We start from the raw sequence: 15,171 nt of genomic DNA, 5'->3' as shown, positions 1-15,171 counted from the left end.
TGCTCTTCAATTTTGCTTCAGATAGCTAAATTTTAATAATAGAAAATCATGTGAGTTCATCTTAGATACCATCACAGACTGATTTTCCATCACGTTTTCTTAGGATGTGTGGAAATTGGGGGGAGGGGGGTTATTATTGAGCAGGGAAAGAAGAATAGAGATACCTTTGGGTGCCTACAATTGTTCCGTTGAGTTTTCTTAATCTTTCGACACTCCTTGTATTTATCTTCTATACTAAAAGATATGGTGTTCAGATTATGAGTTTTTGATAAACTAAATTTATCATGATTCTTATTTTATCAGTCATTTTTTCTTTGTGCTTTACATTCTATTTAGTTGTAATGACAAGGTGATGTACATCCATCGAAGATTAAATGCTCTAGTACGAATGCAAAGGTTTTGATATTGGTGGGTTGGTATGATAGCATTGATGGGTGAGTTTTCTTAACTCATTTATTAGCAAGATACTCTTTTCAGAGAGAACTTATCTTTTATATAACATGCTTCTTGAATTACATGACGCTACAATAATTGAAGACCATTTGCTCCATTGAATATCAGTTGCATTAAGTACTATAGAGTAATTTGTTTCATATTCTCTTACAACTTTTATTGATATAGATACTAGCAGGATTCATGTCTTAGAAGATTTGATTAAGTTCCTCAAGATATATGAGATGTTGAAGTAAGATAGTTGTATATATATTTCATTTGTTATGATATATGTATTTGAATTTGTGATCTTTGTTACTCTAGTTTAAGAAATACTTCTATCATACTCCTTCCCATTTCCCTTTTCATAATGTATGATCTGTTCGGGTGCAAAGGTGCATGGTGAAGGAATATATTTCGCTGGTGAATATGTGTGCAAAAGTTTCAGGATTGTTTACTGATATGATAGTATTTATGGGTAAGTTATGCTTCGTAACTTGTCTCTTGATCAAGTGTTCGTTTCGTAGAAAGTTTACTTTTTATATAACTAACTTCTTGCATTATAGGAAGTTACAATTATTGGAAGAATATTTGCAGCATTGAACACCAGTTGAAGTTACAAAGAAATGGTAACCTTGTGAACAATTAACACAATTGGCTCATTGACATCTTGCTATATATGTGGCTACAGGTGGTGTACATGTTTAGGCCTACAGCTCCTGTACCAATCCTTAGTATGCGAGGGTATGATGTCAAACTCCCGTTGGCCTTGGGGTTGGACGCATGGCTGCTACAGCTGCCACAGCTTGTGCTCCACTCAGACTGGAGGTAGTTTCTCCCCTTTTTCTCTTCTTTGGGGGAGGTGCGGAGGTCGCCTTTGCTTTAGCCAGAGCAGTGGAAGTAGCCTTTCCTTTGCCTGTGTCTTTTCTCAGAGGCATCTTCGTTCCTACACAAGTGATCATTAATCAGTTAAAACTGTATTACATATTACACACATAGTCTTGCCCAACTTTCCGAGGTTACTCAGACTTTACCTCGTATTTTCTTAACATTAGAGTCAAACAACAACACATGGGCTGCCCGTGAGCTACCCCACACTTAAGATTTTATCGTGGTGCATGACTATATAATACTAGTTTATTAATCCCGAAGACTCAGTCTCCAATGGGGATAAGGAATGTCATTGATGCATTATAGCAAACACTTAGCATGCAACTAGTGCCATGGGAGTGCTTATAGGTGTGAGGGATTGCCTCACCCTCCCAAATCGGCTTGGGGGCTCCGTACTATCACATGTTCATATAATCGCAGCACCATTCCTATGGGGTTCATGGGGTTGGGACACACAAATACAATACTACAATGAAGAACAACCACCAAATTTTTGTGTCTAATTGCATACCTTTACCCAACTCAAAATTGCAAGGGAAATAGAGAAGAATCATACCTTAGAAGCTTTTGAGGGGAAGGAGTTGCCTGAAAATTGCTGGTGAGACAAGGGGAGATTTGTGCAGTGGTGAGAGAAAAACTGGTGAAGGGTTAAGGGTGTTTGAGATTTTTTTTTCTTTTGCTGTGTGTTTGGTCTAGGTTAGGTTAGGTTTTTTTTTTTTTTTTTTTTGTATTTTGTTCAGTATTTTGGGCGTGTAAGTGAGGAGGTTCGAATAAAATAAGGGGAGAAAAATTAAAAGAGGCCGAAAAACAAAGACTTACCTGGCATCGCCTGGTGCATAACCTCGCGTAATACCTCGCCTCGCCATCTCAAACGCGAGCCTGGAGGCTTGCTGCGCAAGGCCTGACGCGCGAAGTACCTGGCCTCACCTCTCGCGACGCGAGCTCAAACGCCAGCTCTACCTGGCCTTACCCCTCGCGGCGCGAGCTACGTCGCCCGGTTTCCTTCATGTGACGCTTATAGCTCTGCTCGTATCGCCCAAAATCACCTGCAAACTTGTTAGCACCTAAAAACGAAAAGAAAAATTCTGACTACACTAAAAATCAACTACGAATTGGGTTGCCTCCCAATAGGAGCCTCAGTTAACGTCGCGGCACGACGAATACAACATTATAACATTACAATGGGTTACCTCCCATGAAGCGCCTAATTTAACGTCGCGGCACGATGCATATAATTGCACTTAAGGCTCGCTTAACCTTGGTGGCTCGAGCAAATGAGTCACCGACACTACTTTCACATCTTCCATGCCCAAATAATGTTTTAACCTGTGCCCATTGACTCTAAACATGCGAGAGTCATTTGCTGCAGCAATCTCTACGGCTCTGGTCGGGTGAATCTCTACCACACTAAAAGGTCCTGACCATCTTGACTTTAATTTACCCGGAAATAATCTCAATCTTGAATTGTATAGCAATACCATATTTCCAGGTTTAAAACTCCACTCAAGAATATTTTTATTATGCATCATTTTCATTCTCTCCTTGTATAATCTTGTGCTCTCAAAAGCATGGTAACGAAACTCATCAAGCTCGTGCAATTCTGTGACTCTACTTGTACCCACAGCTTCTATATCGAGATTCATCTGCCTCAATGCCCACAAAGATCTATGCTTCAACTCCACCGGTAAGTGACATGCCTTACCAAACACCAATTTATATGGTGACATGCCAATCGGAGTTTTGAAAGCGGTACGATAGGCCCAGAGTGCATCATCTAATTTTCTCGCCCAATCTGTTCTTGTAGCATTCACAGGCTTTGTCAAAATGCTATTTATCTCTCTATTCGAGACTTCCTCTTGCCCACTCGTTTGTGGATTATATGGGGTGGCAACCTTATGGCGAACCTCATACTTTTCTAACAACTTTGCAAATGCTCGATTACAAAAGTGAGTGCCTCCGTCATTGATTATTGCCCTTGGAGTGCCAAATCGGGTGAATATATTCTTTCCAAAAAACCAATTACCCCCTTTGCATCATTTGTAGGGAGTGCTACAGCCTCCACCCATTTTGACGCGTAGTCCACAGCTACGAGTATGTACTTGTTGCCGTATGAGCTGACGAAAGGCCCCAGGAAATCGATTCCCCATACATCAAACACTTCTACCTCCTGAATTGGGTTCATAGGCATCTTATGTTGGCAGGAAATATTCCTAGTTCGTTGGCATTCATCACAACCCTTCACCCATAAGTGTGCATCTTTGAACAATGTCGGCCAGTAGAAGCCCGACTCCAGCACTTTCGCAGCTGTCCTTACTCCCCGGAAATGGCCACCATATGGTGACGCGTGACAAGCCTGCAAAATAAAAGATTGGTCTATCTTGGGGATACATCTCCGGATCATGTTATCAGCACAAATCCTGAACAGATAAGGCTCATCCCAATAATACATGCGGCAGTCACGAAAGAACTTTTTCTTTTGAACAGAGGAAAGGTCATAGGGAACAATACCGCTTGCCAGGTAGTTTGAAATGTCTTCATACCATGGCGCTACCTCAAGACTCGTGGCTAGTAGTTGTTAATCCGGGAAGGTCTCCACAATCTCTTCCACGTCAACCTTGTTCCCGGCTCCTTCCAGCCTGGACAAATGATCAGCCACTTGGTTCTCCGTTCCCTTTCGGTCACGAATTTCCAAGTCAAATTCTTGCAGTAGTAGCACCCATCGAATCAGGCACGGCGTTGAATCCTTATTATCAATTAATTACCTGAGAGCAGCATGGTCAGTATAAATAATTACCTTAGAGCCTATCAGGTATGACCTGAATTTGTCAAATGCGAACACCACTACTAGCATCTCCTTCTCGGTCACCATATAATTCAGTTGGGCACCACTCAAAGTTCTACTAGCGTAGTATATTGGATGTATGACTTTGTCTTTGCGCTGTCCAAGCACTGCTCCCACAACATAGTCGCTTGCGTCACACATCAGCTCAAACAGTTGCTCCCAGTCAGGTGCAACTATGATAGGTGTTGTCACCAGCCTCTTCTTCAATTCCTTAAAAGCTACCCTGCAATCATCAGAAAACACAAAGGGTGATCCTTTTCAAGCAATTTACACAAGGGGTTAGCAATTTTTGGAAAAATCTTTTATAAATCTTCTATAGAAGCCGGCGTGGCCCAGGAAACTTCTTATTGCTTTGACGGACGTGGGTGGTGGAAGCTTTTTGATCACATCAACCTTGGCACGATCTACCTCAATGCCCTTACTCGACACTAGGTGACCCAAGACTATACCTTCAAGTACCATAAAATGGTACTTTTCCCAGTTGAGTACCAGATTCGTCTCGACACATCTTTTCAGCACTATTTTCAAATTCCTTAGGCAATCATCGAATGAGTCTCCCACTACCGAGAAATCATCCATAAAGACCTTCATGATGTCCTCAACCATATCAGTGAAGATGGTCATCATGCACCTTTAAAATATGGCGGGTGCATTGCATAGGCCGAACAACATCCTTCGAAAGGCGTAGACGCCATATGGATAGGTGAATGATGTTTTCTCTCTATCTTCCGGGGCAATGGAGATTTGATTATACCCCGAGTATCCATATAGAAAGCAAAAGTGGGACTTCCCAGCTAATCTATCTAGCATTTGATCAATGAACGGCAAGGGAAAGTGGTCTTTTTGGGTGGCCTTGTTCAATCTTCTGTAGACCATACAAATTCGCCATCCCGTGACTGTTCTTGTTGATATCAACTCATTGTTCTCGTTTTGCACTACAATCATCCCACCTTTCATAGGCACACATTGGACTGGGCTGATCCAGTTGCTGTCGGAGATGGAGAAAATGATCCCCGCATCTAACCACTTTATCAATTCCTTTTTCACAACTTCCTTCATGTTGGGGTTCAGCCTTCTTTGATGTTCTCTGGAAGGTTTGTGGCCATCTTCTAGTAGAATCTTATGCATACAGAAGGCCGGGCTGATACCCTTAATGTCTGTGATGATCCAACCAATTGCAGTTTTGCACTCACTCAATACCTGCAAAAGTTGTTCTTTCTGCATATCTAACAAACCAGATGAGATAATAACAGGTAAAGTTGAGTTAGGTCCCAAGAAAGCATACCTGAGGTGAGGTGGTAGCAGCTTCAGCTCCAACTTTGGTGGCTCTTCTATCGATGGCTTAGCTGGAGGATTTTTTCTTTGTTCTAAGTGCAAAGGACCAAATTCGAGCTCTCTTTTCCAAAACCCTTGGCCTTCAAGAGCCAGCACCCATTCCGCCAAATCCTCTCTATTTACTTCATCTAAGTTCATGAGACAAGCTGCTAGAGGGTCTTTAGCGTTCAAGGTTTTATCTTCCTCCTCCAAAATTACATCCACGGCTTCTATTAGAGAGCAGTTAGGAAATTCACTTGGTCGCCGCATAGATTTTTGCACGTTGAATGTTATTTCTTCATCATTAATCTCATTTTGAGCTCTCCAGTCTCATAGTCAATTAAAGCTCTCCCAGTGGCCAAGAATGGTTTTGCCAAAATTATGGGAATCTCCACATCAACCCGGCAGTCTAGAATGACAAAATCTGCTCGGAACACAAACTTCCCAACCTGTAATAATACATTATCAAGGATACCAGAGGGCCTCTTCACTGTCCGATCAGCTAGCTATAGTAACATGGACGTGGGTCTAGCTCTTCCAATGCCTAACCTTTTGTAGATATCCAAGGGCATCAAGTTTATGCTTGCCCCTAAATCACAAAGTGCCTTAGCAAACGCATAGTTGCATATTGTGCATGGGATTGTGAAACTCCCTGGATCAGATAACTTCTCAGCTATGGGTCTCGTCACAACATCACTACATGTCTGAGTCAGTGTAACCGTGGCCAAGTCTTGAAAGTCGAACATACGAGACATCAAGTCCTTCATCATTTTTGCATAACCAGGCATTTCCTTTAAAGCGTCAATCAATGGAATGTTAACCTAAATTTGTTTCAACATCTCCAAGAATTTCCTCTACTGCTCATCTTTTTTATATTTGGCCAATCTCTGAGGGAAGGGTGCTGGAGGCCGCTTCTTTTCTGTGATTTGATTTTGAACTTGCTCTGGCACTGTTTCTACTTCCTTCTCTTGCACTGACTCAGTTTCCTTCGCGACCTCTTTTTCTTTGCTTGTTTCAGCTGGCGCATGTTGTACCGTCACCTCTGTCAACCCTGTTGAATCATCTATCTCAATGGGTACTGGCATAAGTATTTCAGTAGGCCGGCTTTCGCAAGCCATCTCTTGCTCCAGATCTAGGTCTCTACCATTTTGTAGACCCACTGCCATAAGCTGTTTCGGGCCCTATTCTTTCGGGCCCTTGGGGACGATTGTTTAGAGCCATAGAAATCTGTCCTAATTGAATCTCAATACCCTTTATCATTGATTCATGTGAGTCTACTCTCTGTTGTATTTTTCCCGTGGACCCAATCAGTTGTTGCAGCATTCCCTTAAGTTTAGTAAAACCATCATCTTGTCTCATAATCTGTTGTTGTTGAGGTTGTTGATAAGTCAGCTGCTGATTTTGCTGGTTATAACCCTGTTGCCTTTGGTAAGGCACAACTTGACCCAGTGGTCGCATAGCTCCAGGATTGTTGTTGTTATTGTACTGCTGTTACGCTGGTCTATATTGTTGATTCTGTTGACCCCAATTCTGACCACCTTGCCTCTGTCCCCCATAGTTGGCTACATAATTCATATCTTCTGATAGTGCTGGTTGTCACCTTCCGCACTCCACAAGCAAACATATGGTTGGTTAATGCATGGTATACATAAGCCCCCATTAGTTGCGTCAATTATGTGAACATGCTGCTTCTGGCCTGATTCATCAATCTTCTTGGTGAGGATACTCATTTGTGTCATTAGAGTGGCCATATTCTCAGGTTTGGAGTTGTTTGGATCCAAAGCCACTGAGTGAACTACCGGAGTGACCGTAGAGGCTCTTCTCATCCATCCTGAGTTTTGGGCCATCTTATCAAGTAGGATATTGCATTCTCCGAATGTTTTACTTAAAAATGCTCCACCTGCTGAAGCATCAACATTGGCTTTTAAGCCGTCAGCTAGTCCCATGTAGAATCTCTGCCCCAACATCTAATCCGGAATGCCATGAAGTGGACACTTAACCAGCATACCCTTAAATCTATCCCACGTTTCTTGTAGTGATTCTGTTGGTCTCTGCCTATAGCTCAATATATCACCAATCTGTTGTGCAGTTTTATTGGGTGGGTAGAATTTGTTCAAAAATTGCTTGACTAATTCCTCCCAAGTAGTGATGGAGTTTATGGGGAGTGAATTAAGCCAAGTCTGAGCTTCTCCTGTCATCGAGAATGGGAACAATAACAGTTTTATTGCATTCGGTGTCACGTTAGGTTGCCTTTGCGTGACACATATCGATAGAAAATTCTTCAGATGCTGCTGAGGATCTTCAATGTGTGACCCTGAAAACAGTCCCTTGTTCTGGAACAAATGTAGCATGTTGTTTGTTATTTGAAATGATTCTGTTTGTATTTAAGGGACTGCAATTGCGGTTGCCAGATTGTCGGCAGTGGGTTGTGCCCAATCATATAATGCTGCTTCTGGTACAAGAGGCATCACACCCTGATTGTTTGGTTCATTCGCATTATTTCTGTTGTTGATTGGATTTTTTATTCCGTCATCCATGTCTGGTTCGATTTGTTCTGTTAAGTTTTTTGATGTTTGCTTTTCTTGTTTGCATGATTTACTGCCTTGAAAACTTTCTCAGGATCTGATAACACTCCGAGCAGTTCACCAGTTCTTGAGGAGTTCCTAGGCATGCACCTGTAACACCCAAGACTACAAACGTTAGAATTTTAATGTATTTTATTTAGAATGAAGAAAATTGACTACACTAAGAATTCCGGCACTTCTTTTAGTTGCAATTAATAACACCGTTAACTCCCCGACAACGATGCCAAAATTTGATCACGCCCAACTATGCCTTATAAAAGGACAAACGGTCGTCGCAAATATATCCTGACTAATAAGTCCGGAGTCGAATCCCACAGGAAATTAACCTATCAACCACAACTGCTTGACTCGCATAAATTCACACAATCAATCTTCAAAAATATTTAAATAACGCTTTAGATGTTTATTAACTAAATATTACGTAATAAAAATACAATAATAAATAACTAACTACAAACGGTTTGTAATCAAGAATTGGAATGATCTAAGGTTATGATTTCCCTATTGTCGAAATCTTTTTTGCTACGTTTTCTATAAATTCGCCTAAGTCTTCTCTATCGATCATGAGCACTATGACTGTCGTAACTCTCTTCTGAGTAATTACCATAATTTACTAGACATATTCTCCCGAATTATGCTAGCTGGCATTAAGTACGACTCACTCAGATCGTACCAAGATTTCGTTTCCCTAATCCCACCTTTAAACCCTTCGTATTGATCCCTCATATACGTTAGGAGTGATATTGTTCAACAACTACCTAAATATGCACTCTCTCCCGAATAATACATACTAAATAGGCACAACTAATTGAGGGCTCTTCAATCAACCACATGAATAATATAGTTGAACAAATAGAAAAAATACTGCGGCAAATTTATATTAACGTAACAAGAAAATCATCCTTCAGTAGGTTCCATTAAAATCCTAGATTAGGAGTTTAGCTACTCATACTCATAGTAACAATATTCAAAATATTTTGCATAATTCAATTACAAAGTAAAGATGAAAGGATGTAGAAATCGATGATTCTAACTCCCAACGAGTGATTCCACAAGCTATTCTTGCCTCCGGTTGCAAAAGTCCATCAAAAGTGGCCTTTTTAGGTCTATTTATATATGTAGGAAAAGACCTAAATGTGTAAGCAAAGTCCTAGTCAAACCCGAATATGAAATAAGTCTTCAAAACTCGGACTGTGCACGCCCAGACCTAGCCTCGTGGGGCCTAACGCCTGGTGGTCCTCGCCCCAGGCCTGGCGTCGCCAGGTATAAGGCCTGGTCAAGCTCGCCTTCTGCCCCGCCTCACCAGGTCTCTTCGCCAGCTACAAGCCTGGCGTCGCCAGGTATAAGGCCTGCTCTAGGCCTCGCTTCGCTAGGTATACCGCCTGGTGTAGGCCTGGCTTTGCCATCTTCTCCTTTTCAACTGCTCCCGAGCACGCTTTTGACTTTTAAGTATTCCTTTTGCTCTACTTTCATCTCCAATTCACCTACACATAAAATGGACTTCATTACGAGCAAATAAAGTGTAATTTATCATTAAAGCATATAAAATGCAAGGCGAATAATGTGCTAAACCATGAATTATAGCCACACATCACTCTGCTTAGACACAGAAAATGTCTGAAAGAAGAAACATTTTTCCATTATTATTTTTTTGGTTTTTCACCTGGTATCTGGTACCTGCATTGGAGCCCGACTATCTCCGAATTTGCGTTGTGTATGGCTCTATTCCAGGGAAAGCGCTCCCTACCAATGATTTTTCCATACCCAGAGCTCGAACCCGAGACCTCTGATTAAGGGAAGAGCAGTCTCATCCACTGTACCACATCCTTTGATGGTATACATTTCTCCATTAATTTATATGTAGTGTTTCTTTATTTTTTTGTTATCAAAGAAAATAGTTGTAATATACTATCATTTTAAAGTTAACTTCAAAATAAGTAAAAGTTGATCTATAAATCATTTGAACCACTTACTCTTCGTTAATACTCCTATGTTTACCAGGTGGTACAACTTTGAAGGACCAAAAAGTAATGACTTTTGATTATTTATTATCATAATAAAAGGACTTCTCATGATTTATCTATTTATGGTACAGTCAAATCTCTCTATAACAATATCCTTATATAACAACAATTTTCTATAAAAGCCAAGCTTTTTCGGAATCAATGTTTATGTTATGTTAAAATATAGGTTCTCTATAACAATATTTCGCTATAACATCCAAAAATATTCGGAACAAACCAGACTGTTATAGAGAGGTTTGACTGTAATACCATGTTTTTAAGTTAATTGTTGTTTGGATTGAAGGACTTGAAAAGTAAAAGGACAAATATGGACGGAAGAATTTCCTTGCCCTTCTGAATAAATCAAGTGGTCTCTACTTTGGTTGTTGGTAGTGAACTATCAACCTCAAGCCTTTTTTTTTTTTTTTTTTAAACCATTTCACTCTGAAACTCTTATCTTTTGGTTGCCTCAAAAGTATTTGTCAAAACATAGTGTTTCAAATTTTAAAAATTTAAAACTTTTTTAGATAATTCAAAAATCTTGAAGGGTCAGCGGCGTACGATACAGAACTCGATAGATATTAGCTCATCCCACTGCCATTCTCCGTTTAAAAGCCAAGTTTTTTTGTGAGCCTAACCTACACATCACGCGTTCGCTATTACTACTAGACCAAAACCCTGAAAACGAATAATTTTTTTCATAACCGAGAAATCCTTGAGGACTAGTGGCCCACGGTTCGAAGCTCGACAAAAATGGGCTTACCCTTCTACCCTCCTCACTTACCACTAATCCCTGAGGACTAGTGGCTTTTGTCTGCGACATGGTTCGAACACGGTCTTGGAGGGGAACATTCAAAACTCTTAGTCCACATCATTTAAATAATTGTAGAACTCGACATGTATTTTTAGGTCTACCATACATTTACACGAGGCTTATCTCAACAAAAGTAAATATAAGAACCAGAAGGGTCTGGTTACCATACAAATGACACTCTTTTATAGGTTTTTACCCAGAAAAATCATGAACAATCATGCCATTGCATAAATGTCAAGTTAAATTATGGGAAAAGATAGTGGCAGAAGTGGTTGAGGTAGCCAAAAGAAAATAACAAGTGACTAAAGTCAAAAGAGAAAAGTAGCCAAAGAAGATAACTTTGACAAACTTTGGTTGGAAGGTAAGTAAAAGGATGCAATATCATAATGAGAAAATTAAGAAAAATGTAGATGAACAAAATCTCTAGATTCTTGAAAAAGATATCTTCACAGTTTTAGAACATTCAAAAAGAAATACAATCACACATATGCACATGAAACTTGATTGAGAGAAAGGAAGAAAGAGAGCCTTTTGTTAATCTGTCACATGTAAAAGCTCAAACTTTATTGAATAGACACTCAACAAAACAAGAACCCCAACTGCTAAATTCACTCCTCTTTCATCATTTGATGTAATCAATTGTAGCAGGTAGTTCTCTCTCTTTCCCCCTCTTTTTTCTCTTCTGTAAAACTAGCAGAAAAAAACTGAGATAATTGTGACGAACGAAAACAAGATTAGTATGGGGGGCAACAATTCAAGTCATGACGTCATTCATTTTTCCTGCCAATCTTTCTTGATTTCAAATGTATAGTTGATCTCCAAATAGCACTTGTTATCATCATCAAGAAACTGCATACAAAGCAAAAACAAGAAAAAGGACTTAATTTGGTATTGCTTAGAAGCACTTTTTAGCGACGCCTTATCTTCTAAGGGCCAAAAAGATATACATGTGAAAACGTCCGACAACCTACAAATTTCAGTTAGGGTGATTGTTACAATGCAAATGTTGTGTACAAAACTCTAGTAAACCGAATAACTCTGCTTCATTTAGTATTTTAATGTACTTGTCCTTCACTGGAAGACTTTAAATTAGTAGAAAACAAAATATAAAAGAAGAATGAAGGGAAACAAAAAGTGGTCCCCTTGTATGAGATTCGCCAAATTCAATGCATGATAAGCTTGCAGATTCGCTCATAACTAAGCCATGCACAAGCTTCATAATTCAGTTTCTGGCGTTTATAGGATTAGTATGTGTACTGAATGGTTAGATAAAGAATATGATAAGAGCATTAAATAGAAAAAAGAAAAATTACCTTTGTCCTAGCAGAGTAAGATCCTCTCGCAAAAATACCAGAAGGGGTGGTGTCTTCTGGCATTTCATGTGTATAAGGCTCCAATTGAGGACTGAATGCCCCGATCATTTGTTTCGTGCTGTCCACTAAAATAACATTTGTGAAAGAAGGAAATACATTAGTTAAAAACATCAAGAATAAACTAGTTAGGCCTAAGAATTAACATATTGACATAGAGGTGGAAACGTGAAGGGGCGGAATAGTACCTTTGATACCGGTTTTCCAAACTGTGTTTGTGTATTTAAGACCAGTCACTATGTTATTGCTGACCTGGAATGTAAACTTTAGGCTGTATTTGCTCCCTTCTTTCAGGACGAACCATGGGCTCTTGGGATTTCCGTCCGCAGGGATAGGGAGAACAATATCAGATCTACCAGGGGACTTAATTTCAAGGCTCAAGATCTTCACTTCTGGATCCAGGGATTCTACATTGTACAACAGGTCACGAAAACTATCAAGATTTATATCAAACCCTTGGTTTTTGGCGCAGAAACAGAAATGATTCTCAAATAAATTAAAGGGTCATCAAGATTTTACCAACCACAAGACCCTATTGCGAAGTTCCATATTGCATTACAGAAAATTTTGGAGTTCCTCACCTTAACGTAATCTTGAAAATGAAAGCAACACAGAAGGAAGTATTCACTCACCATAACCGAAGTACAATGGCTTACGACGCAAATTACTGGAATTTGGTACTATGACCGTGAGAATAGTATTAGCAGTAGAAATGAATAATCATTTAACCCATTCTGCATATCAGGTAGATTATTAGTGATTTTCTATTCTTTACCAATGAAGTTAATTAAGATGGAAATCCTTGAATTAAAAGGAAAATGGTGTTTTCCTGGATGACTCTACCAAACTGTTTATTTGATTCGTTGATACTCAATCTCTCCGGCCGAGGGTCCATCGGAAACAGCCTCTCTGCCCTTCCAGGGTAGGGGTAAGGCTGCGTTCATAATACCTTCACAGACCCCATTGGTGGGAAATCACTGGGTTTGTTGTTGTTGTTATTGTTGATACTCAATCTCATTAACATGGAATTCTTTCAAGCCCAAGCAAATCTCTACTAAATATCCCAACATAAGCATGTACCAACTGATCAATCTGACTAAAGATATTCCCATGAAATAAGATCCAAGAAATTTTTCCCTTTTTTCTTTTTTTAGATGCATTTGGAAACTTCACATAGGAACAGGTCCAATTTTGTGGTAAAATTTCACATTCTATTTCAAATTAAACGCTGATTAATTTTGGCGTCCACAGAAAATTTTGGGCTTTGTTTCCAGAAGAGTAATGTGAAAGATATCCAATAGTCCACATCGATTTGTTATTTACTACAAAATTTCAAAATGCATTCTGAGTTAATCCATAGAATTTGACAGATAATAGTTGTACCATGTATTCTGCAAACTAAAAGCAGTAACACAAGGGGAAAAAAGAATTATTACAGGAACAGATGCAAGAAAAGCAAAAAGATTTCAAATTTCATGAGCTCATTAAAGAACAGGATGAAAACTCCCCAATAGGAGGAAAGCAAAGCTTCAAAAATATACATATCCACATTACTCTTTCCTCAAAAAAAAAAAATCAGAAATTTAAGAAATTTAACAGAGCAAATGTTGATACCTCCAACAGCATTAATATCCACACTTCCAAGGAGCTGCTCCTTTATTGTGGAAATATTTTTTCTTGTTTACTCTTTTTCTCCTTTCCTCTAATAGAGAGCAAAGTTTAGAAACTTAATGGGCAAACATCTAGTAGCCATAAAAGTGTAGAAAAATCATATATTTTTTTTGTATATAACATACAGAAATATATAGAGACAAAAAAGAATCGACAATTAATTAACCCCTCCAATCGCATCACACATGAACTCAAATGGTTGCTCCCAGTTGGGTGCAACGATGATTGGTGCAGTCACCAGTCTCCTCTTCAGCTCCTCAAATGCTAACCTGCAGTCATCAGAAAACACAAAAGAATGATCCTTTTCAAGGAGTTTACATAAGGGGTTAGCAAATTTAGAGAAATCCTTTATAAATCGCATGTAGAACCCGGCGTGCCCGAGGAAACTTCTTACTGCCTTAACTGAAGTGGGCGGTGGAAACTTCTCGATCACCTCAACCTTAGCATGGTCAACCTCAATACCCTTACTGGACACTCGATGCCCCAGCACTATACCTTCTTGTACCATAAAATGGCACTTCTCCTAGTTCAACACTAAATTTGTCTCCACACACCTTTTCAACACTCTTCTTAAATTGTGCAAACAGTCTTCGAACGAATACCCTACCACAGAGAAATCATCCATAAAGACTTTCATAATATCTTCAACCATGTCAGTGAAAATGGCTATCATACACCTCTGAAAGGTGGCCGGTGCATTGCATAAGCCAAATAACATTCTTTGAAAGGCAAAGATGCCATACAGACAAGTGAATGATGTCTTCTCTCTATCCTCAGGGGCTATGAAAATCTGATTGTACCCCGAATACCCATCCAAAAAGCAGAAGTGAGACCTCCCCGCCAGTCTATCCAACATTTAGTCAATGAATGGTCAAGGAAAATGGTCTTTCCGGGTGGCTGTGTTCAGTTTTCTATAATCCATACAAATTCGCCAACCCGTAACTGTACGAGTTGAGATCAACTCATTATTCTCATTGGGCACTACAGTCATTCCACCCTTCTTTGGCACACACTGAACTGGGCTAACCCACTTACTGTCAGAGATTGGGAAGATGATTCCCGCATATAACCACTTGATCACTTCTTTCTTCACCACTTCTTTCATGTTGGGGTTTAGCCTTCTTTGATGTTCTCTGGAAGGTTTGTGCCCATCTTCCAGTAGAATCTTATGCATACAAAATGCCGGGCTGATCCCCCTAATATCTGTAATGGTCCAGCCAATTGCAGTCTTGCATTCCATTAACACTTG

At 39.7% G+C, this 15,171-nt stretch overlaps 1 protein-coding gene across 1 annotated transcript; it reads right to left on the bottom strand.

Moving 5' to 3' along the window:
* Nucleotides 1–11,481: 11,481 nt before the first annotated feature.
* LOC104103501 (rho GDP-dissociation inhibitor 1-like) lies at nt 11,482–14,778 on the bottom strand. Its single transcript, XM_070176998.1, has 5 exons — nt 14,477–14,778; nt 13,866–13,927; nt 12,440–12,658; nt 12,195–12,319; nt 11,482–11,730 (listed from the first exon to the last, which is right to left on the bottom strand). The coding sequence occupies exons 1-5, from the start codon at nt 14,776–14,778 to the stop codon at nt 11,653–11,655; spliced, it is 786 nt and encodes a 261-aa protein (XP_070033099.1). The 3' UTR covers nt 11,482–11,652.
* Nucleotides 14,779–15,171: the final 393 nt, after the last annotated feature.

Source organism: Nicotiana tomentosiformis, chromosome 5 (genome assembly GCF_000390325.3).
Source record: "Nicotiana tomentosiformis chromosome 5, ASM39032v3, whole genome shotgun sequence".
In the NCBI taxonomy this organism is placed as follows: Eukaryota; Viridiplantae; Streptophyta; class Magnoliopsida; order Solanales; family Solanaceae; genus Nicotiana; species Nicotiana tomentosiformis.
This window is presented reverse-complemented; position numbering and strand designations above follow the sequence as displayed.

Coding starts and splice junctions, on each gene's coding strand:
- LOC104103501 (XM_070176998.1), bottom strand. CDS start 14,778: ATGTTGGATAGACTGGCGGGGAGGTCTCACTTCTGCTTTTTGGATGGG. Junction 12,659..13,865: donor GGATATTAATGCTGTTGGAG/GTATCAACATTT, acceptor TGTACAATGTAG/AATCCCTGGATCCAGAAGTG. Junction 11,731..12,194: donor CTTACTCTGCTAGGACAAAG/GTAATTTTTCTT, acceptor CTTTGTATGCAG/TTTCTTGATGATGATAACAA.